Genomic DNA, 25,909 nt, shown 5'->3' on the forward strand with positions numbered 1-25,909 from the left:
TTCCCCTACTCAGGCGTACTCAAGTGTTAAACGCACTTTCCGAACGGCTTTCCTGCCTCAGCAGGCGCCACAGCTCCGCCAGAGATAAGCTCACGACCAAAGCGGGGTCGATAAAGCGCCGAGGGCCAGTTGCACTGGCGCGCGCGGTCACTCACCTGCACTCACTCTTCCTCCGACTGACGGGTGAGCTTCCGACTGATCAGCGAGTTTTCAGTGATTACGAAAACCACCCATAGGCGCGTACAGTCGAACCGGCCCTCAGGCTTTCTAGGCAGCGACCTGAGATGTCTTCTTGTCGACTGCGTCGCACAGGTGAACGTCATCTCCTTTCCTTTCTTTTACAACAAGAAAATCCTGTTCGCTACATTCATTACAATTTCTTCTACCTTGTTGAAAGGACTGTGGAGCACTTAGGAAATCGGATCAGATGGGAAACATTTTCTCTTGTCCGCCTGTCAGCCATATCAGCACTTTTATAAACGTGTGGAACAGTGTGGAACACAGGATAGTACACTGTAAATACTGTATATCCGGTAGACTGATCCTGACTGTGCCATCAGGAAAATTACTGAATATCCGCGATTGTCTCCTCCCAGTGTACAAACAACCATCATCTGTACAAGAGAATGATTTCAATCAAAATTTTTGCTGGACTGGGGCACGAACCTGGATTTCCCGTCTTACGCGAGCTGTTGCCTTAACCGCTCTTGGCTATCTGTACACAGCTAACGACCAGGCCCAACCTTCCATATATCGTCGTTTCTGCCTCACAATTTGCAGACTTACATCCATTATGTAAATGCCGTACATATGACGACATTTTAATTGAAAATCGCTGCCCGGTATCTGTGGATAAATACGATTTTGTAGTGGCACAGTTGTTAAGAAGTACGAAGCAACGTTCCTTCGGACAGGCACGGATTCCAAAGAAACAGGCGCTACACCGACTTCAACTGTATGAAATTTATGATATGCATTCGCAGTTGCGAATACGGACAAACATCAGGTGTATAAAGGAAACAATAAATACGGAAGTTTGGGTTTGCCGGTGAGTCTTGCGAAGATAGCCATTAACGGTTAATGCGACCGCTCGCGTAAAGCAAGAAATTCGGACTTGAATCCTGACCGGCACAAATTTTCCTTGTCGTCATTCCCTTGTGCAGCTGATGTTTATTCGTATTCGCAGCTGCGAATAAATGTGAAACGGCTGTAGTCACTACAGTGCCTGTTCTTTCGGGCATGCATGCATCCTCGAAGTAATATTGCATCGTTTTTCTTAACACACAGGTACTGCTATATCGTAGCCGAATTTAGTTCGAATTTAGACATGTTAAGAATCCAAGATAGCAGTTTTCTTGAGAATTTGGGAGAAAAATTAATCTTCGCTACACCTAGTTTTAAAATACAAGTCTTTGCGCGGATGCCAAATGGCGTCGTCGTTGACTCTCAATGAGTTATTGACCAGTTGCTAAGCTAGACATCGTGTGGTATGAAAACTGTTTGTACGGGTCCCAGTTGGTGCTTATTGAAAATTAGTCCATGGATGGGCGAGCGTCTTGCTTACGAAGTACATTTTGTATCCTTGTCACACAATGAGTTGTTGAGGTCTGATGCGAAGCAGGAGCTCTCCAGCTCCGTTACAGAGGCTGGGAATGCAGTTGTTGCCTCTGTCCAACGCAATTTCCTCTTGGTGGCCTCACTTCACTTTAATACCTTAAATTGCTATGGCCTGGTTGATCAGAAACACGTACATTCCAGAATGAAATTTTCACTGTGCAACTGATTATGAAATGATATGAAACTTGCGGGCAGATTAAAATTGTGTGCCGGATGGAGAGTCTAACTCGGGACTTCTGCCTTTCGCGGGAAAGTGCACTTGTGATAATTTCATTCTGTAAATATCCCCAAGGTTATGGCAAAGCCATGTCTTCTCAGTATCCTTTCTTCCAGGGGTGCTAGTTCTGCAAGGTTTGCATGAGAGCTTCCGTGAAGTTTGGAAGGTAGGAGACGATATACTGGAAGAATTAAAGCTGTGAGGACGGGTCGTGAGTCGTGCTTGGGTAGCTCAGTTGGTTTAGGACTTGCCCGCGAAAGGGAAAGGTCCCGAGTTTGAGTCTCGGTCCGGCACACAGTTTTAATTTTCGAGGAAGTTTGAACCCGTACATTGATAACCAGCATGAGAATGTTCTATAAAATGGGGGTAGCCCAACTCGTCTGCCGTCCAGTCTTCGTACAGAATGCATTTTGAAACATAACGAGAATTCAGGGCTAGACTTCTCAAGTTCTCCAGGGGAAGCAGCTACATACGGATTTGATCTTAAATGTTGTGTCCACATACGTCACAGGTTCTTTAAATTTTACAATGGAGTCCATCACATTACGTTACGAAAAACTGAGAAGGAAACAAGAACTAGGGAAAACGACGTATTCAGATATTTATGGCGATAACTGTAAACTGTTTTAGTGCCCTATTGATAATCGGTAGCTGGCTTACAAGAGTACTTCTGACAGAAGTGGAAGTCTGAACTGAAAAATCATCCATAAGTAAACACAACTCGACAGGATAATGCTATCACGACTTGATGAAAGAAGGGGACACACTTAGAACACTATTTTGAGGGGCACCAGTCCCTACCGTAAAACAATCTGATTTCACGTCGCTTACTGGATATCCAAAAACAATGTAAGAAGAGAAAGGACAAACCGAGAGCCCCATTTGTTTGTGTGTCTACATCTCTGAAACTGTAACGCTTCCACCTGGTGCTAAGGGCCTTCTTAAGGGCGAGTAAAATAACTGTTATGTGGTGATTGAGTAGGAAAGTATTTTGCATCGCTGTTACCTGCCGAGTCAGAACGCATAGAGTTTCCGGTTACCGGAAACTGACGGCGTTCGCCTTTCCGTAGACGAAGAGGTTCGCGTTCGTCAGGCTAACTGAAATGCTGTTGACTGCGCTCCCTAAGCGGCCGGCAGGCGATGTCGCTCACTTGATGGGGTTTTAGTTTTATTGTTGATGCGTTTGAGGCGGTGGAGAGAGGGGTGAAATAGCCACAGAGAAACCACTCATTACAGATCGTCCCTAATTCAACTTTTTTCGTAGTCTCATGTAGCAAAGAGGAAATATGAAATGAATCAACGTGTGACACTGATAGTGAAACAAATAAATGGTGTCCGTATAACCAGTTATGTATCTTTGGAAAGTGTAAGCCTTTGATACATTGTAGCTATACCTAAACCAGAAATTCAGTAATAGCTGCGGCGGAACAGACATGTACAGGCGGTCTGCTGTTCCCCTTCGTCGCCCAACATGGGGTCCACGAGTCGGGCTTCAGGAAGCAGTCAGCCTTGTTCAGTGCCAGAGGCACAGTTCACGCACCCGGCGGTCACTTAGCTGTAGCGTGAATAGGAGCGCTATGTCCGATAGTTTGGGCAACCGGGAGGCGACGCTGCAGATTCTGGCACTGGCACGGTGTGCGATACCATCGCCGAGCTCTGCAGAAGGCCTGCTGTGTATCTTATATGTAACAAACTCAATGACACACTTGCCTGTGTTTGTCTGCACGCTACGGCGTGAGTCATACCTCTGTCCTAAACCGTACGTCTCAGTCTTTCTCAAATCTTACCATGTACTCATGGGGTTGTAACACAGCTATATGTTCTTGTTGCTTCCAAATATTTTGATATTTACTTTCACTGCACTCAAACTGCTGAGACATCAAGGACTTCGACAGTACTGTTAATACCTATCTCTCACTCGACATTTTCCTTTTGTAGCTTTTACTGTCCTGAATGTTTTAGGAACCTTCGTGGTAAAGTTAATTTTCAGCTTAAAGGCACTGGCACAACGTGGCGTATCAAACTGACAGTAGCCTTGCAGATATCTCTAACATAATGCCTTCGTAAGATCGCAGCTATTACTGAATTTCTACTATAGAGCTCGAAATGAGCTACTTGTGTAAGATTATAGACGTTTGTCTAAAACAGCTGCTCAATAAAGCAAAATAATAGCACTTAGTAAAGCATATACAGTTTTAAGTACTTAATGGTGATCGAAAATTAATAATTTTAGAGTGACATATGAATCTGTGAACAATCGTTCAAATGAATGGTAATGTCTACAAAGATAGAGATAAACAATAGCTTCAGTAAACGATAGTTCATGGAGTGGCTTTAGCAGCCAGTACTATACACTTACGTTAGATTCATCTGTATTTTTTTGAACGGCTAGATACCATTCAGCTTACTGAGGCTGACACATTTTCTGGATGCGTTAGCAGTGCTAAATCTCTTCTCACAGAAATACTATGTCCAGTCTGTCACAGACAAGAGGTATTTAGTTCTACAGCATATCCTGTTCAGCGATTCCCTTCCGTTAGAGACACAATCTCCGAATAGAACGCGTCATGACAGTGTTGCCTCCTGATCTGGGAATCAGCATTATGGAGTCCTTTGTTTGCTGGGTTACCGGGAAGCTGTGTGCTGGGTTGAGCTAACCCGCAGTATAATTTTCACTGCCTATCAGCGTTTGTAAACTTTTCGCTTGGAAATACACGGGAGTATAAGCAGGAGTGGCTTGCCATTCTGAAATAGCTTTCCACTTAACAGTGAGCATTCACATTCCAGTACTTCGATGTCAGCATTCAATAACATGCATGTGACACTGGGTAAGCTCTACTTCCTTTCATCTCACAGCTTTCTTTCCTCATTACTGCATTGTGATATCCGTTTTTTAACGTGTGTAGTTATGCATGCATTGTCCGTATTTTACTGTCACAAATGTTTCTAAATTTATTAATTTGATTATTAATTATCAGTTTGTGTACAATAGAATAAGAAATGGTTTCAGTTCATCAGCTATTCATAACCACGGTTAATAACTGGCACTGGACTATTACTGCTCCCGATAGATATACCCTTTACACTTACACTGTACGTAAATTTAATCCAGCTGAATAATGTTTAATCAAAATGAATGTATCAACATCTACATCAGATACTTAGAGAGCTTCGTGAACGCCAGAAATTTTAAATGTGGCATATACCAATTTTTCTCATACGTTCTTTGATTTTATGTCATTTTAACGTCTGGTATGTGATGTAATGTCTACTTTTGAGTCGTCGCTGAGTAAGCGATGATCCTGTTTTTCGCGGTATTTCTTTTCTGTTGCAGTAAGTAAGCAGCTTCAGACAACATATCCATATCATGGTTTGTTTGCATGTTGTGACGCAACCTTATATACAAAGATTTTGAGTAGTGAAGATGAAGGTTGGCCACCATTCCACGGATGACGGTGTGGGAATGTACAGATATGTGGGGGTATCAAAAAGTTTCCAAGCTGACACTATTTACAAGAGAGTACTTTCTTACGTATCTACGTTCAAATATTTACTATCTTCAAAATACTCATCTTTTACAGACACTTACGGCTCGCAGTGTTTCTGTCACTGCTGAAATGCCTCCTACAGTCTTCTTTTCGAAACGTGTCAAGCAATTTCTGCCATTCGCTCTAGAACTCCGCAGTGGTGACAAAACGGCAAAACTTTGAACTGGATCTTCAGCTTCGGGAACATGGCGAAGTTACAGAGCTAGTCTTGTACCTTGTCGACAGCCTTTCGTATGTCTGCTTATTCCATACTGTTGCAGCGACCACAACCTGTCTCCATTACTGCCAAGGCATGTTGGTGAGTGCAGGCGCTTTGTATAAGATTCACGTGTGACGCGAGGCTCAGCTATATTCGATACAGAAACGTAGTCATATGGTTAATGTCTGCCAACGTTCATAAATTCTGAGCGTTTCACAGTGTTCCTGAAGTAATGACAAGAGACAATCGGCGGTCATCGGCCAACTGGATGGATATATCAATGGACATTTCTGCTTTGAAGGAATGTTCTTCAGTATTAATTACGAAGTACATTCCATACTGTTCAACAGATATATCAGTGGTCTAAACAGACCTTCCTTTCCTTGTCTTCATCGATGGCCTTTCACGAGAATCGTGTTTTACGTTTGCGTCCGCCATCAGATAATGTGTTTCTAATCCAGAGATTCACGAACGTACACGCAGCATCAAGATGTTGCGTATGTCTAAAGAATTGCAGTTTTTAATACAATACACATAATCATAGCACTGCATGTATACGACAGTGGATTGTTTCGTTTTAAATTATTCGTTACACCCATTCAGTCCGTGTTGTACAGCGCTGGAGAGCATTTTCCATGTTGTTTTCAATAAAATATACATGTAATTAACACTAAAGTACCAAACTATAGTAAAAGTTCGTAGAAAGACAATGTAACAAGTAATAAACTATTCCATTACTTAATGAATTGTGTCATATAGAGAAACAGATGGATAAACTCGAAATGGTGAATCTTTGAATTACCTCGTTGGCACTAGAAGTGCAACTGATTACGTCACAACATCGATAACATCGTCTACTGGTATTCCTGACAGAAGTCTCTTTTAACGTGAACGACGTACAAATTTTCGCAGTTTCCAGGATGCTCTTTTCTCCTATTCGTATCATTGCGGAATTATGATTTGCCTTTTAACGAGGCCATAGCTTGTTCTTCCGAGACTCAATGCCTTACGACTGCTTTGCACGATAAATCTCAACGGCTAGCAACCGTAACAAACTTGGCGATGAGAACAAATGTATGCAATTATCAGTTCTCTGTTTGATAATTACATCGTTATAGCGACTTAACTGCCATATTGATGAACTGAAGCACCGAGATAATAGCTAAATTGCACGTACAGCCGTGAGTGAGAGTCACGAAACCTGTAGATAAGACTTTATGACTGAAATTAGAACCTCTTTCGTAGCTTAGGGCCCGTGCAAAGAGTATGTTAGAGGTTACATGTAGGTATTTTTCAACTACGAAGTTAACCCGGTATTGATGTGAACACGTATTTCAGCTGATACTGTAATATTTGTCTCGTAATCTTCCTTGATGATGTGGTTGTGTTCCATTCATTGCTTACAGAAAAAAAGGGGAGATAAAGTACGGTGGGATCGAAATGTATGTCGCAGGATGTCATAGAAAATTCGAACTGTTCACATTACAGGTGGGTGTATAAATATGACATGTGAGGATACGGGTATTCCTCGAACAGACATCATCTCATACAGTGCAGAAGAATGTTAGTTTCCAGTATCTAGTAACTGACCCACACCATCGTTTCCTGTAAAATTTCATTTTCTTGAAGGAAATATACTTTTTTCAACAGCTATATTTGTAAAATAACAGCTGTGTTTATTGTTTATGAAACGAAATAATGAATGGTACAAAGTGCAAGGGACGGAGTGAATATACAAATGTGTCTATGCTAATCTGTTGACAACATTTTGAGACGTCCTCTGCACCATTGTTATGGACTCACCTTACGTCGAGAAGCGAAGCGCAGCGTATTTCCGCACAGCGTCCTCCTGTTGCTGGTAACATAATATAACAAACCAACGATCAAACCGTAGCAAATACACTGCTTCACAAGAAATGTGGAGCACCCAGGAAAAAAAAAAACACTAAACGCTTTGAGGTTGTTTGATGTTGGTTTGGTGAGTCATATTTATAACGAACTTGGCGCTATAATAATACTCATTCGTATGACGTTACACCCACTCTGACATGTGGACATGCACTGATTCGGTTTTTGAAGTGTGTCGTAAAGCCACAGTATCCTCTCCTGAGATAACCTGGCACACAAATGTTGTAAATGGTACTTGAAATCCTAGATACTGGCACAGTGACGAAGTTGACGTCCAAGCTGGTCTAACACATATTCTATCGGAACAGACCTAGAGTCATTTGTTAGACACAGGTCTTTATCAGTACCACGCAGAGAGTTCGTAGAGACATGTGCCATGAGTGGTTGAGTAATGTCCTGTTCAAAAATGGCACTACTTAACTGTCACACGAGATGTAACACATGTGGCAGAAGATGTCAGTGAGTTAGCGTTCTGCCGTTAGATTTCCCTCATTCACAACCACCCATGACCTGAAGTCATACCCGATGGCTCCCCACACCTTTACGCTGGGAGTAACACCCCTGTGCCTCTTCAAAACATTGGAAGAAAGAGACATCTTCTGAGGTAGCCACCACACTCGTCGACAATGGTGATTCATTGAAGTGCAGAACTGCGATTAATCTACGAACAATCAACGCAGTCTCGTTCACGGCGCCACTCCAAACACAGATGCTTCTGTTGTGGTGTTAAAGCCAGCCTGCGGTTGTGAAGATAGTTGCCTAGTCCAGCTGCTGACAGCCTCCGACCAATGGTGCGACGTGACAGGGAAGGTTTCAGGGAATCCGTTACTTGCTCTCGGATAACAGGCGTAGATAATGGGGGGGTGCGAACTTTATGGTTCAGGATGGGACGATCCTCCCTTGTAGTGGTCAGATATGGTGACCGGAACCTTGGCAACAACTAAACAACTATGTCTGCCCTCACGCTCCTATGCAGTCCAACCACAGGCCACTGTGACGTCTGCATACCAGGCGATCTGACCAACAACGAAATGGAGACCCACAATGGCGCTGCTTTCAAACTGTGTCAAGTGCTGATAATGCGGTCTGACATCAGTACGCAGCCTTTAAGTGTCCTTCACAGTAATGATGAAACATGACGCTGTTCACTCCTCTTGTATTCCTTACCAGATGCGGTAACAACACTGAACACCAAAACCACTAATGCACTCTGGTGGCCATCCTACAAGCCACAGATGATGGAAACACTGAATTGTTTACATGGCCACTAGTGGTTTGTGTATGTACGAAGTTACACTGACAATTAACATTCCATAAATCAATTTTCAGTTAGTGTAAAGAGATCTTAATTTTAGGAAGGAATTTCGGAAAATTTACGTCTGTAATAAAATACTGTACGGTGAGGAATTACGGATTGTGGGAAAAATCAGAAAAGATAAGAATCATAGCGTTTGAGAAACAGTGTTACAGACGTATGCTGAAAATTAAGTGGACTGATAAGATAAAAGTTGGGATTTGCAGAGAATTCGCAAGAAAAGAACTTGGCGGAAGAGCAGACAGACTGAACTAGAGGGAGCCAAATAAAGGAAAAGAACTGTAATTGGGAGACAGAATACATTAAGCTTATAATCAAGGACATTTCTTATCAGTGCTACTCTGAAGCAAAGAGATTTGCTCAAAAGGAGCTAACGACATTTCCCCTAAGCATGAAACCAACCAGTGATCAAACAGACCGTTGGCTCATTTATATGACTCACATAAGACAACCTAACAAGGAGCAAATACTCAGCCTGTTTTTGAAAGATAATGTTTATTACAAAGTACTTTATTAAGACGTTCATACGCAAACGTGGCTTTGTACCTATTCATTGAATTGAAGGCGGTTTGCAGTCATCAGTAGCTTTACAGTAGGTATTACATGGATGTCATCAGCGTTATACAACCGTTTTCCCGAAAACAGTCCAGTGGAATGTTTACAATTTTATCAAAATTGTAATATTTAAGCTGCACTGAGGAATGTGGTACCGGTACAAGTTTTTATCGGTAATCGATTAATGTAACATTATTCATTTACTCTTTCATTCGGACTTGCATGCCTTATATAAATGAAGGGACGTTGAAAGAAGATTTGAGACGATGTAGAAACAGTCGGACTGCCAGGAGAGTAAAGCAAGCTACCACCATTGGAAAGAACAGGCCGGGAGCGCCCAGGTTAGTGGCCAATAGGACACCAGACAGCCTTTTGCAATGCCGCACTGTGGCACCTAGGGTATCGTGGCCTGACACACACTGGATTTCACATGACCGCTTAACAACCCAAGGAGAGGAAGAAGGAGAAATGTATTTCAGCAGAAGCTACTATTGTGCACAAAAATAGAAAGCTGAGTTTTTCTCTGGAAAGTATAAAAAACACCACATATAAATATCTCGAAAGGGAAATGGGAACACTCAGTTTGCGGCCTTTGAAAGTGAGAGACGCCACTGAGTGTTTGGCTATATGAAAAACAAATATTTACACAACATAATAATCGTACGGAATGGCAAAAATAAATAGACTAGAAGGCAGAGATGCCTGATTGTGTCGATGAGGACCCACCTAGTTGGTCACAGAGGAACATGGAAAGAATGTGTCTTAAATGGTAGAATGCACGTTACTGGTAAACCGGCTAGAGGATGCCCCAGGAAAGGGGACTGGCTTATTCTAAGCAGCATTTTTACCAGTCGCTGCTTGAAAATTGGAGCCCAGCCAACCTGAATACAGCAAGGTACGCAAAACTTGGAAATGCAAGGTTCCCTTTTAGTAAACATTCGATCAGAAATTACTTGATCTTCGGGAGTCATGATCTTGGGAGTCCCTATCACCAGACATAACTTCCACCAGCATGTAACACCACCTGAGACGATGTCTCATTAGACTTCGAGACATTTCTAAAGGATTTCGTCTTTCTCACTGGCGAGGCTCATTGCTGCTACCAATGACCGATTCTGCGAACACTTCAGCTCCATCTACAGTTTACTGTAATGAGATCGAATGCCAAGCGTGAGACAATGTGTAGGTGCATTTAAGACATCTAACAGTATTTCAATTACTTCAACCTTCACTTTGAAGACTTGCATTTAGTTTCATTGATCGGTCTGCTTTCGGTTCCAGCCGCAGGTGTAACCCATTTGTTTCTGTAATACTATCCGTCTTTTCAGTGAACATCATAACAATGGCCGTGTATCTTTATAATTGCAGTTATTTCACTTCAACAATTATTAAAACCTCCCTCTGACCTCTTTTGATAGATGAGCTAAGTTTTTATTATTTTAATATTTCCATTTTTCACCAACTCTTTCGCGAATAACTTAAGCAGAATAAAAGGAAGTGACTGTTTTGTTTCATTTTGTAGTCATTGGATCCCTAATTCAAAATTTTAAGTGTGATTAATTAACGTATGTCGGATACATGGTATATATAAATAGATAACTTCGTCCAGTCACACATCAACTTGCATTATTCTTTACAGTATGTCAGGAAAAAGAATAATTTGGCTGTACAGACGACATTAAGTATAACTATTCCATATGACGAAAGAAATCTAATAATTATTATGTACGGCTACCTGTATCCTCCCGCTGCTTCTACAGCTGTTTTTTCACACATAACATTATGGGCAAATGTCGTGCAAAAACTACGACACACAAAATAAACTGGATTCTTTCTTCAAAGGTCAGTTCAAACTCTAAAAAGTAGTTTTTGAACTGCGCTTGATCTCTATTCAAGAAACACATCAGTCCATCACTGGAGTTTTTATTATAGTGAAGATTTCCTTTGACACAGTGCCTTGAACTGGCCTTACAACAGTCTTGTGGACTTCTGTGAAGGGAGAGCTGTTGAGTGGAAAATACACAAGGCAACACACAAGGTTCTTTCTTTGATCCAATGTCGTGAATAGAGCCATCGTGCATTTTCTAACCTTAGCTGATAGCGAGATAATCCTAGGCGCAGTCGTCCCATATGTTGATGACTTACGGTTTCAAGGAATTTGCTAGCAAAACTAGAGGTCACATACACAATTTTTCTATCTATAGTGCACCAGTAATGTGTGAAGAACAAACTAAGTATCTGTCCATACGACAACCTGTTTTTGCCGCTGAAAGGTACACTACATCCCATCCTTAAATTAAGAGTAACCTCGTTCGCAGAAGCTATATATATGTAGATACGTATTCTCACCACAATACAATAGTCTTAATAATGATTAATAAGAGAACTTTTATAAATACGCCCTCTAAACTACCATTGCCCGCTGTGAGGTTGTAACATAGAACACACAGCTTGCTGCCATTATTGGATTATCAGAAACCATGAACATGCAGTTTGAACATACGAAAGCATAACTCAGTAGGAAGGTATGCATCTAAGGTTGGTGGAAGCAATTGAAATTATATTACCAGAATCTTCGTTCATTCAGTTCAGTAGACAACAAGGTGAAACCTGTTACTTATTTTTGTTCAATCGTAATCTCGTCCCCAAAATCCTGGATAATCAGTACGTGCCTACCAGCCAACATTTATGAAATAATTAAACCATAAAAGAAATGCAAATAAGGCCTACGCCATTTCAACCTCCTTCACCATCATAGCATCGAAAAAAAAAAAAAAGAATCAGATTGACACAGATGCAGATGTTGGTACACGAGAACATGTTGCATTACATTTTCCTCTCGATAGCAACATTTGGGGCCACGATCCTCTAAATGTGGACCTTAACTCTGCATCAGGAACCCATATACCTAGACAACTAAGTGTATTCGAAAATGAATTGCTTATGCTCCAAGCCTCTCTTATGGTTGTCCAGTTACCGACAAACTAAATGGTATTCTCAGGGTGTCCTGAAGAGAGTGGTACAGTGGGCTCGGCAGCAGTCTGAATGGTAAACACTGCCCAACGTATCCTCGCTCATCGCAAAAGTACTTGCGATCAGGTGGACGATGTTTCCAGCCTCGGTTTTCCATCTTCAGTTTGTGTCTGAGTACACTTTCGACGTCTATTGACATAATTCTGTTACGTCCTATACTTTTGATGATGTCGGTTGCTTCGGCTCTTTCGCTTTAAATAAAACAACCGCAGCCTATAAATGTTGAGTACCTACAGTGTGTCAATTACTGAACAAAATGAAATAAAATCATCATAACTTCTGGACACTTTGCGTTAGAACGTTAAAACTGCGCTGTTGGCTGCGAGGCATGTTGGGAATTAGTATGATTTGGTTTAGTGACGAAGCCCACTTTCATTGGGATAGGTTCGTCCACAAACAAAATTGGCGCATTTGGAGGACTGATAATCCAAATTTCGCCATCGAGAAGTCTCTTCACCTTCAACGGGCGACTGTGTGGTTGTAACACGCCCGGAAGTTCAAATGGGTGGGGTACTTTAAACTGACTTCTCGTTTCGTGACCGTTGCTTTTCTTGACCGTGCGCCCTGTCCACACCACGTACCTGATATTCCCGCGGCGGTCGTACTGTTCTGCTGCTGGCTTGCCTGAAATTATCTATCGAAATATGCGAGCGGGTTTAGGGGAGCCACTCAACGTTAAAACACAACAATGTCCTATGTCTGCTATGAACATCTATATTATGAGACAATATGGAAATCACAGGTTGCACTGTTTACGCTCTAAATCGTAAATGTTTATCCCAATTAACAATCTTGATGACTAACAGTCCAAAAAGATCATTCGGACGAGCGTAAGCGTAACCGACAGGACGCGGGTGATTGTTGATGATGCGGAAACCGAATGATCGAACGAAAGTTCTTACGCTCGTCACACATACAGATATCTGGTAATAATAGTCCTCCTTGTCACTAGTAATGATATAACACTGTTCGAAAAGCTAATTTTTCAGTTCTTAGTTCTCACTTGTACGAGCGTGCGCGTAACCGTCGCGGCGCGACTGATTGTTGATAATGCGGAAACGCGATGGACGAACGCACGTCCTCACGCTCGCTACAAGACGCTCGCATTTGACTGCACTCTTTTATGGTAACTAATTTCTACTGATTCACATCAGTTCATTCTGGTAGTCCGTACACGGCGCGGATGATTGATACTGTGCGACACGCAACGAGAGGATGCACAAATACGTTAGCGGCGGCACTGCTCATTTTTAATTACATATTGACGCACTTTCCTCTGAATTACTTCCATATTTAATCACTTTCTTGTAGTAGCACTTGTAACAACACTTCAACCTGAATACTAACAATGCTTCTTGCATGCAGAGCTACACACTACACAACATAACAGTTTCGTGTCCCGTGCTCTACTCACTACAGACGCCGCTGGCCGCAAAGATACTCCACAACTAAGCCAGCGATATGACAATACGCTTACATGGTGTCCAGTCTCGGAGTAATCAGTACGAAATTCCTTGATGGCACGGTGACTACCAAACTGTACGTGAGGGTTTTGGAAGATGATTTCACCCCCATTATCCAAAGTGACCCTGATTTCGACAACGAGCGACCGCATTCTGGCTCCGGGGTTCCCAGAGGCCACTGTCATGGGCCTTGATTGGCTGCCATATTCTCCGGATCTGAACATATGCGACTCCTCTTTGTGGGGCTATATTAAATACAAGGTGGACAGCAATAACCTCAAAACCATTGCTGTTCTGAAAACAGCCATTCAGACGTTCAATAGCAGCATCGATGTTCCGACACTGCAGCGGGACATGCAGAATTTCGATATTGGTCTGCGCCACATCATCGCCAATGATGGCAGGTATATCTAATATGTCGTAACCTAAATCCTAGTATATCTAGCGACTTATGCATCTTGAATAAAGTATGTGCACGCCGTAGTTTTTAACTAATTTGTTTTTTTTTTCATATTATTCAATAATTGTCTCCTGTATATTTAAGAGATGTTTCATGTCACCTTCTATCTCATGTATACGTGTTTCTATTTTATTTCTTTATTTTATCGTTTGTTGGTATAGGTGGGCTTAGTTGAAGAACTTTTTTTTCTGTAAATTGCGTATCTTGCTAATACTGCTCACTAGTAACTGTAGAGGCTAGCATTCACTTTTTCTGATTTCATGTCATTGATGTCAGTTGTAAGAGGTAAGTAAGGCACGTTGCTTATCTGCTTTGCGTATCCGGAAACTGAATGAATGTCTTCCTACATGGTGCCACAGTATAAATTGTTAGAATTCTCACAAAACCATTTGGATACATTCAGGAATTAGCATAACTTAGAAATAAGCATGTGTTTTTAGTCGAGTTACACTATCAACAGAAAACACGCATATTGAAGTCGAGTTTCAATTTAGAGTTAATTTGGAAAATGTTCAAGGAGTTTACAGGTATTCAGAAGGGTGGAGGGTGAGTTAGAGGGGTCACTTGCCACCTGATGGACTCTAGGGGCATTATATAACATTCATTTCTTGAAACGACTGAGAATCTATTACCACTGCATCAACGTTCCTGGCCTAGAGGGAAAGTACTAGTTCTTATGCTTGCACAATATTGTGTCAAACGCGGTGACAGGGGTCAATTGTAGCCTGCTAAAAATAGATACTAACGTCCAGTCTGGGAGTAGTTTCAGGAAGTCTCTGATATTTCGCTAATTGACTGCTTGTCCAGGGCTACACTTGACCAAACTCGCTCACAAAATGCAGTTTTCAAAACACACCTTGTCCAACTTTAGTTATGAAAGTTAACTTGAAATAATAGAAGTCATGAAAACAATGCTCTGTGTCCATTATCATGACCAGCTGTGAATGTTTTATGACAAACTAGTTTTGCATAATGCATCGAAGATGAGTAAGCGTTTTTTAAAGTTGGCAGCCAATTTCTACATTCTGAGAAGTATTACTGCGTCATTTTTTGTTGGTTCTTTTTGTTGCAATCCAGCATGGTTTTTTCAGTCATTATGAATATTTCATTTTTTCAGTTTTAGAATTTTAACTGTGAGTCTCAACCTAACGTTCTTCATATAGCAGCGAAAATATTTTTCTGAAATATTCATTCAGCACCCTGCATTTCATCAGATGTAATTTCAGACGGATGTAACAAGAAGCTGGCATTCATATTGGTATTAATAACATAAAAATATGTATTTTTCATGTATTAATGAGCTACCGTATACTTACTGTTGAAATACCGAGGCCCTCTGCAATAAAACTTTTAGTGGATGCTTTTCAGACTATTGAGATACAATAAGTCCTTCCTGTCAAGTTTGATACTTGAGGCAGATTACAGTCTCAAAATCACACAACATATTTTACCGATAACGATAATTTTAGCATCTTCCGACGTATTGCTCAAAGTTCTGCGACGCTCACGAAAGCATAATTACGAGCGTAGTTTTATTGTTAGATTTGAGTTTTTTTTCTTACTTCTGTGATTTTATTTTAAATTTGTGAGGAAATATACTGTAAATGCAATCTTTTCAGTCTGTCGATCGCTGTTTTTATTCCTTCAAAATGGCCGGATATGGACACTGTCATCCAGTTTCAGTACTGCGAGTAAATATGAAAATAAGGGAGCGAAAACTGTTTCTGTCCAATTACAGTACAAACGTTCTATAAGGTACCATTTCTCGTAAGCACAGATTAATCAGTCCGAACGGAACTATCAGCTTCACTGTCAAATATTTAAGCAATGATTGTATGGCTTCGATCGGTATTAAAATTAAAAAAGAAATTTCATTGACGTTTAAAGCCTGTAGGGTTTTACACTTCTCCGCGTATTAACGGATTTAAAAATGTAATCTCTGTATAATTTACACATAAAAATCACGGAGTATTAAACACAAATAATTACAGAGCGTTTCTTATGTCGACAAACATATTTTATGAAGGGACAGTACAGTTAAAAATGATTTAAGAGCATGTCTTCTATCCTCAATTAATCAATCATGGAACGAGGTACGTAAATATCAGGGCGCAAGTGGCATCACGATGAGGCTTTCCGTGTCAGATAAAAACGACGCTCTTACAAAAATTAATATTGTTTAAAGTGTCTGAAGATGAGTGACACTGGCCGAAACCCTTAAGTTTGAAATTATAAAAACTAGTTACGGACATACAGAAAATGAGTCCGTTTTATATAAATAACAATTTCAGGTCAAAAATGGTTCAAATGGCTCTGAGCGCTATGGGACTTAACATCTATGGTCATCAGTCCCCTAGAACATAGAACTACTTAAACCTAACTAACCTAAGGACAGCACACAACACCCAGCCATCACGAGGCAGAGAAAATCCCTGACCCCGCCGGGAATCGAACCCGGGAATTCGGGCGTCAATTTCAGGGAACTCCCTTTGACAAGTATGTCCAGTTCAGATAAAACGCATTTTAATGTCAGAGTAATAAATTTTCCATACGACAGAATTTTATTGACGTTGCATGCGACTGTCTTATGCAGCGACGGAAGAGGTCACGGAAAATGACGCTCTGTGTAAGCTGTAGTACTGTTGCACCTCAGAGTGACGCTGAGGGCTGTGTGTGACGCAGGCAAGCCGGAGCCGCGCGTGCGCTGGCTGCTGGACGGAGAGGTGCTGGACGCGGACGTCGAGCAGAACGTGGGTGACGTCATCGAGAACCGCGTGTCGTTCCGAGGCGTGGCGCGCCGCCACCTGGGCGCCGTGTTCGCCTGCCGCGCCGACAACACGCCGCTCACCGAGCCGCGCGAGGCGGCGCTGCAGCTCGACCTGCTGCGTGAGTACTGCACCACCTACTGCTCATATTCCAGAGGCACGAGCAGTTCAAATAAAAGTGTGCTAGCTGCATGACCACGTTATCAGGAACATGATGCAAAGTGTCCCTCTTGCAACGTATTTGTAACAGTGATTGCTTTGTCGAAAGGTATTGCCGCTTCTGTACCTATCTCCATAGCCTCTTCAAATTACTAAAGGAGAGTACTATCCATTCTACCAACTATTAGGTTTCTTCCCTTCCATCAGCACATGCAGTGAGGCTCTTAAAAGAATCCGTGTATAATCTTATCTTCACAATCTGTACGAGAATGTCGCCTATGGGGTGCGATTATATCTCTAGTTCCCTTATTGTTTGTTGTTTTTAAAACTGTAAATAGCTTCTTTAGGCGAGATAGCCTGTGAGATCAAGTTCTGCGGTATTTACGTGGCAATCTCTCAAGCGTCAAACCTGACGGCATTCATTCATGGTGTCCTTCTTTCTGTACATTTAGTATCTCTTGTCATCCCGTTGGTTCGCACATACTTGAATAACATTCTAGGGTGGATCGTACCATAGTTTTAAAAGGTATCTCCTTCGTGAACTGTATTTTTCCAGTAACCAACCACTGAGACCAAGAATGCCACTTGATTTACTTGCCACTGAGTTTGATCATTGTACCTCACATCGTCATAAACTTTAGAACTATGTATTTGTGGGAGTTAATTGGTTACCTTTAAGACTCACTGGTATTTTAGTCATGAGATAATACATTTCTGAGTTTTGTAGAACTAGCAGTTTTACATTTCAGTTAAGGCAAATTGCCAATATTCGTAGCACTCACAAATCTTATTCATATCATGATGGAATGTAAGCTACTACGATTATTATATTGAGTACTGCCCGAAATGTTAAGATATGGTACAATCCACTTCTCAGAAGGAAAAAGGCGTTCTTTTGTAATGGTTTCCAAAACTACTTAAGTCGTCGTGAATCGCAATTGTGGAGGTCACTGTAAATTAATGGAATATTGCAAATTATGTTTAGAAAAGTAAACGCAAAATTTTAATTTATTTAACAGATGTTGTACATAATACTCACCCCTTCCTCGGAGTGATTGACTGTTTTTATATTTAACGGAAGAGCAGTTTCCATTTTTGTCTGCAGACATCAGTGTCTAATCAATCTCAAATATTTAACACTCCTTCGGACTTCACTCTCATACCGTTGAAGAAGTATGAAAAATGCCACCTCGTGTACTATGACAGGTTCCTCTGGAAGCTCAGTATAGTATCAGTGCGTGTTGCTTATAAAATGAGAAGAAGAAAAGCGCTCGTACAATTATAATAAATGCATAGGTCAGCATGTCACTGAATGAACGCTCAGGCATTAAACAGGGAAAGAAAACAGACGTTGTTCATATTTTATAAGTATCACTGAATGCTTTCTCTGTACTTACTAAATTATGGGCTAGGTACGTCACTTGATCCATCCCCATTCTCTACTGTGCAGAATGTATAATACTGCTATGTCAAATGTTCCATTTATATTGTAATACAATACCTAAGATGCAAGTTCTGCCAGTGAACACTTGAAACCTTCCTACCAAGATAATCAAAGAGACCTTGATGATTTGTAAATGTGTCTGTCGATTGTATCATCACGTACTATGCAGCTCCTGTAAGAATACCAGACTCTGCTACATAACTACCTGATATGATTGTTCCAATCAATAGAACGAGCGGTGCGCTGTACTCAAAAAGATTTAATTTATTTTCACAACCATAGGTTGACATTTCGCTTCATGACGTTATATAGCATTCCTAGTGGACGTTGGAATTAAATTCAGATTCTGCAAGCTTGTAGTTCAATCTGGCACAATGCCAAAATATGTGAAGATTAAATGTGGAGCTAATGAAGACTTTTGACTCCTTGTGAACAAATATTAGTAGAGGGAGATGTTAACTGGTAATTTCCTCAGAGTCGGAAAAAAAATACTACCAACTTCTACAACCGCTATGTAAATTATTCAGAAAAACATCTTTAATTGTAATATTTTTGTTATTATTCGATATGTTTGCAATAATTACGCACATCTTCTAAATAATCCTTTCTTTCTGGTATACGTTCGAGCCCGTACTTCTCTTGAAACGGAGGTTATCATCTGCGGCTGACAACGCCAGTTATATAGAAGGAAGCTCGCGCTGCTACTATGTCGTGCACTCACAGGGGTGTTAGGAATAACTGTGGCTCAGAGAACCCAGCATACGAATACTGCAAAAGTGACAATCACACAGAATGACAAAACCAATTGTTAATATCGACATTATACACTAAATACGTTTAATCAAACAGATTATCCTACGTTAGCTATTAACATCGTTAGTGAATGTGAGTGGGATTGAAGTAGACGTTTAGGTACTTCCGCAGCGCGCTTTTAACAAACTAAAAAATGTTATTTCCAATTTTATTACAAATTAACAAGTCCATTTAACATTAATTTTTTTTACTCTTTTAGAGCTAAAACATTAATTCACGGTAAACGAAATGGTTATTTAAACAACTTTTCAGACTATGTAGGCTGAAGACATGATTCCTTAAAGCAAGTCTAAAATTATAATACTTAGTCAGCTTGACATGACTGATGAGGACAGTTTCCCAATTTTTATTCTTACTCATATGAGAATGAGTAAGAGCCACGAACTGTTCAATTAAACTATGACTGGCTCTGTAACTCCATACGTTACTCCGAAGATTCGATCTTGCCTGAAAAACGTTGTAATATTATTATTGCTGGCTTAGAAGTTATTTATCATCTGTGCTTCTTCAAGTTAGATGGTAGTGCAGAGGGGTCGCAGGGGACAAAACATGAAAATTCTCGTAAGGATCCACTTATCACTTTGCGTGCAGCTACGTCGTTCTCAATTCGAGGAGCAACCACATGAGTAAAATTTTCAAACTAGTTCAATTTCTGCCCTGTGCTACCAAAACGTGTAATAGAATAATATTTTACTTATTAACATATAACCGATATTTAAAATATCTCTTAAATCCTTAGAAGTGTGGAAATAATGTCTGCAAGCACGTAGCGTGGAAGTATAGAAATATGAAAAGGAAAGTTATAGCTTAACATCAGGACTACAAGGTCGGATTATGGAAGAAAGTAAAGAAAACGAGTCGTTTCTTTCAGAAACGAACTATCTCGGCTTTTAGTTTAAGCTACTTAGAAAATCGAAATTTGGATGAGCCACAGATATTGGATCCATCGTCTTATTTACTATGAGTCCAGTTTGCAACCACAGCACCGCCTCTCTCCGTTTTATAAATACATGGAAAAAAATTCTCAGAAAATGGAAACGATGTATACTTCGTTTCTTATCGTGCAGGATTTACAAATTGATGACACGTGCTAAAGTACTGTCACAAACTCGAGATCAGCTACCAGATATTTATACCGCAATGGAAACACCAAGTGTGTCTTATACTAGAAACATGTTCGTCCCCGAGGAAGAAGGTTCATTCACATGATGCCAGTTCTCTACAGTTATACGAAGCCCTTATCACTTTTACCCGCGTGATGACACATATTATTGTGCTGATGTGAATTCTGCAGTTGAGTTCATTACCGTATATGTCGAAAGTGCCTATTATCGGGGTAAATGGTAATAAGGAGAACAAAGAGTGCACTGCCATGGGGCTGTCAACTCAGCTTCGTGTATTTCCAGTTCTAGCATCTCAGACTCAAATCGTCGACCTTCTTCAACAAAGTGCAGGGGATGCCGTCAGTCCTACGAAGGAGAAAACCCGTCTTCAGGGACGGGTACAACCACCAAGTGGCAGTACTCAAATGTAGAAACGTTAGACTTCACGCAAGTGTTTTTCATCAATAGTCTACCGCGTTAACATCGCTATCCATTTGCTTCCGAACAGTAGGATTTGAGGAATGTGAACTGTTACATGACAGAAGATCATGTCAGAGATCAATGACATTGGAAAATTTACAGCTTCTATAACGGAAATGGACAATATCCATTATCAGATATTCTCTCCGCACCGACGCAACCAAAGGTTCACAAACTTGTTCCTATGTTTATGTTTCGATACCGATTGTCACTTTTTATTGATATTTATGTATGGATGCATAAGACAGTTCATTAGCATTCATTAATATAGTGTTATTGGATAATGCATTCCACTGTTTTAATTATGGTATTTCATTCATTGTTATTCATTTTAATGTTCGGGTGCGCTTTTGGTAGCCCAATTGAACAGAAAGATCTTAGCACATTAAATGAGGCAACTGTAAAACGGTAAGAATTTGTCTATGTACGTTTAGTAGTCTGTAAACTCTTTTACATTTACATTAGATCACTCTTTACAATGTAATATCAGACTATTAATCATTGGCTGTTATTGGCTAACACCACGTACTAACAGTTACTGTAGTACTGTCTGTCTGGGAGTTTATTGGAGTTGTGGCCTCAGAAGCTGCTATCGGCTAAAGAGAGGCTGGAAGGGAGCCCATGTGTTCTGCAGAGGCTGATGTTTATTACCCTGAGAGAGAGGAGGCTGTTTACGACGCTACAGGCTGCAGACACCGGTACTGTGAGCAGGAGGTTACACTCTGTTGGACCAAAAGGAAAAGTTCAGACTAGCGTCCTGGGTGGAACCACGCGAAAAGACGTCCTTTTCGTGTGAAGAAATGCTCGGAGCCACAAACGGTCAAACGACGGTCGCCATATGATCTCTGAGGAATCTTCCCACAGGATGGTGAGGGACACGCTACACACCGAAAACCAGAGACGTGTGTTTGATTGGCGGTGTGCTAAGAATTGAGGAGGGGAAATGGAAACTTCCAGAAAATCGTCTGACAGAAGTATGAGCTTCATGCGACTGACTGGCAGATTCATGATCCATATAGAGGGAGGTAGTGTTTCTGTGACGGCGGCTGGGCTTTGTCACCTGAGCGCAGACATAGACGTCCCGTGTCCAGGTGGCAGCTGGGTACGGCATGGGGACACAGTTCCCTGCGAGGACAGAACGAAGGAACTTGTTTCCGGGGATCGACCTACAGACTCCGCTGGCGAGACCCACAGCGGAGAATCTGACGATTACATTTTGAGATTTCGCCACACGGAGCGCCTGGAGTCGTTTATCTGTAAACGAAGTCATTATTGCTTTTATTTGAGTGACAATTCTTTACTTCTCTGTGGAGTCTGACGCACATTGAAGTGCTTCCTTACGGAAGAATACTTGAGTTAAATTCGTTTCTGGTTAAATTTTAACTCGTGTTCTGTCTTGTAATGAGGTAATTTCAGCCTTGGGAGTTTGCGAACAGCATATTGTGTCCACTGTGTAGACAGAGAATTACAGGTGCGCCACCTAAATCGTCTACCCAGCGGTCGACGCCCCAATAAGCAGATCATCGATGCAGTGTAACTACTGATTGTATCCCAATAGATGATAGGAACACTTTGGTTCGACAGATACCGATACACTCATATCCAGTAAACGTTTTTAGCCCCATTTGCTTGTCCACTGAACTATTCCTGAAAGTGCCAGTTAGGCTGTCAGTCTTCTGTTGCCCACCGCTAACCAGTGCCAACCAACTTGGCGTCCGTATGATAAAAGGGAGAGTCGTCTAAAGAACGTCAAACATATGTCATGTCAATTTTGAAATTACATTTAGGGTGGAATGTGACATTATGTACTTCATACAAATTAAATTTTTGCAATCTTTATATTTTCTGAGTATAACTCTTTTACGGATCCAAGATGTGATACGTTCTAGTAGCATCCCGACAGGAATAATTTGTTTTATTTGCTAATCTGATGTGAAATAAAACTACAGCACGATACTTCGTTTTATGGAAATCCCTAAGTGTAGGTGTGTCAATGGCAGGGTATTTCTAATCATTCGTAGGCACGAGAATTCCATTGCGGAGCCAACATTAAGCTACCAAATATACGTTACGAACGCCGAGGGTCCTTACACCACAAATTTTGGGAGTGGTTATATTTTGGATGCCTTTATGTAAATGGAAAAATTTTGATCCTCACCCCTTATAATAGATACTTCACTACATGCGGTGACGTCATAATCGGATTGTCCGAGGCTTCCGTAGCTCTTTGTCAGTGTGGAGCGGTGCGACCGCAGCTTGCGGTTTGCATCCATGTGCAAAATTCTATCGCGTATCGTTGTATTGACGCCACACGGAGCACCATTTTGGATTAGAAAACGATTCCCGAGTAAATCAGTATCGCCCTGTTTCAGAAATCACCCCTCTTCAGTTGTTTTGGGTAAACTACTGAAAACCTGAATCAGTTTGAGATTTTAACCGAGCTTCCCTCGAAAATATCTTGACTACTGCACGATATCTGGAAAGGTGTTCCACCGAATTTCAGAGGGTCGAAGAAGATGACGATGCAGCCTAACGGGCCAGCAGACTTCATTTTGAACATCCCAGTTTTTGTCCAACACAAAGCTAGATACATATTGGAAACGGATTACTGCCTTCAAATGAAACGGCATATAGGCGTAACAGTAAATGCTAACAACTAGTTCACCCCGTGATTACGACTAGGGAAAACGATATTAACAGAACTTTGCGATACTCCGTACTAGACATATTGATCAAGTCCAAACTGCCCGCTTTAGAGCAAGCGATGTGTAAATTTGTGGCTGTATTAATGATAAGGATGAAAACAAAGTTTATCTACGAGAGATCCCATGAAATGAACGTTGGTCGTGATTCAGTAGCCGAGACTGTAACCGTCTGTACCGTGTATACCATATTTCTAGCACTGCAAAGTCATCAGTCTTGAAAACATAGTTTTACACAATCTTAATAGAATAGATCTTTGTAAGAAGGTTGTTATAGACGCTGCAGGTTAGATCGCGAATGTCAATCTGATCGAACTCGTGAAATATTCCTCAGTGTCAAATCTCTAGTATAATAAATTGACCTGAAAAAATTAACTTTATCTTCCTTGGTGATGGAGGAGGTATTATATTTTGGATGCCTTTCTGTACTTAAGTGTTTCGTATGATCTCGACTGCTAAAAGCAGGTCCGAAGATGAGATTTAGAAATCGTCCCTTTTACCAATTAGGATTAACTGCATGTTTTTTTCCACGACATTAGTGAGCACAGAGCTTGTCAGAGCTGTTAAATTAACATATTATCTTTACACATCACTGGAGATGTGATTCTGACTGTAATTTTGCTAGTTTCCTTTATGTCTCTGAGCTGTTAAGCGAGGACACTGACGCTTTTCGCTGAGAACGTGGACATTACGAGGTAAACCGGCTCCGTCTCGCAAGGGGCTCAGTAATGCTTGTACCTTATCTGATAAAACTCTACAGAATACATGGGAGCCCTTTTGCAAATGTTTCCCTTTACAGCGGTGGCGTGCTGCCTTGCAGTATTTTACAGTTCGCCAGATTTATTCTTCTAAATCAATAGCCTTGAGGCCGCTGAAGCGGCACGTCAGAGGGCCGGCCGCCATTAAGGAGCTATACGAGCGACGGCATGGCGTGGCGTGCCGCGGCGTGGCGCGGAATGAGTCGTAATATGAAAATGCGGCCGGCGCGGTGGCCTGTAATCCTGAGCTGGGCTGCGATCGCTGCTAACGCGTGCGCCCGGGCGGACGCTAACGGCGGGGAGTCACGGCGCCGCGTCTCCCCAGCAGGGCCACACGAGACGCGTGTCGCAGTCTCGCTCCCTCACACGTTATCTGAGGCACCTGCAATAAAGCGCAATGATTTTCGATATACCATCTACAAGTTTTTCATAAAATGAGTTTCATGCAGTCTTCTTTCATTGATACTGAAAAACATAATGCGAATACAAAAGCCCTATTCGATTCAATTCAATTCACTTAATTGTGATACACTACTGGCCTTTAAAATTGCTACACCACGAAGATGACGTGCTACAGACGCGAAATTTAACCGACAGGAAGAAGATGATGTGGTATGCAAATAATTAGCTTTTCAGAACATTCACACAAGGTTGGCGCCGGTGGCGACACCTACAACGTGCTGACATGAGGAAAGTTTCCAAACGATTTCTCATACACAAACAGCAGTTGAACGGCGGTGCCTGGTGAAACGTTGTTGTGATGCCTCGTGTAAGGAGGAGAAATGCTCACCGTCACGTTTCCGACTTAGATAGAGGTCGGATTGTAGCCTATCGCGATTGCGGTTTATCGTATCGCGACATTGTCGCTCGCGTTGTTCGAGATCCAATGACTGTTAGCAGAATATGGAATCGGTGGGTTCAGGAGGGTAATACGGAACGCCGTGCTGGGTCCCAACGGCCTTGTATCACTAGCAGTCGAGATGACAGGCAGCTTATCCGCATGGCTGTAAAGGATCGCGCAGCCACGTCTCGATCCCTGAGTCAACAGATGGGGACGTTTGCAAGACAACAACCATCTGCACGAACAGTTCGACGACTTTTTCAGCACCATGGACTATCTGCTCGGAGACCATGGCTGCGGTTACCCTTCACGCTGCATCACAGACAGGAGCGCCTGTGGTGGTGTACTCAGCAACGAACCTGGTGCATGAATGGCACAATGTCATTTTTTCGGACGAATCCAGGTTCTATTTACAGTATCATGATGGTCGCATCCGTGTTTGGCGACATCGCGGTGAACGCAAATTAGAAGCCTGTATTCGTCAACGCCATACTGGCGTATCACCCAGCGTTATGTTATGGGGTGCTAT

At 41.6% G+C, this 25,909-nt stretch overlaps 1 protein-coding gene across 1 annotated transcript in view; it reads left to right on the forward strand.

Annotated features, from left to right (window-relative positions):
- LOC126090393 (nephrin-like) overlaps positions 1-25,909 on the forward strand; it is a gene marked incomplete at its 3' end in the record, with an annotated part of 461,612 nt that overhangs the window by 298,470 nt on the left and 137,233 nt on the right. Inside the window, exon 5 of the mRNA XM_049906987.1 lies at positions 16,998-17,201. Coding sequence (XP_049762944.1) covers positions 16,998-17,201 — 204 coding nt within the window. The remainder of the gene's footprint in view (positions 1-16,997; positions 17,202-25,909) is intronic.

This window comes from Schistocerca cancellata, chromosome 1 (assembly GCF_023864275.1).
Source record: "Schistocerca cancellata isolate TAMUIC-IGC-003103 chromosome 1, iqSchCanc2.1, whole genome shotgun sequence".
NCBI classification, from domain to species: domain Eukaryota; kingdom Metazoa; phylum Arthropoda; class Insecta; order Orthoptera; family Acrididae; genus Schistocerca; species Schistocerca cancellata.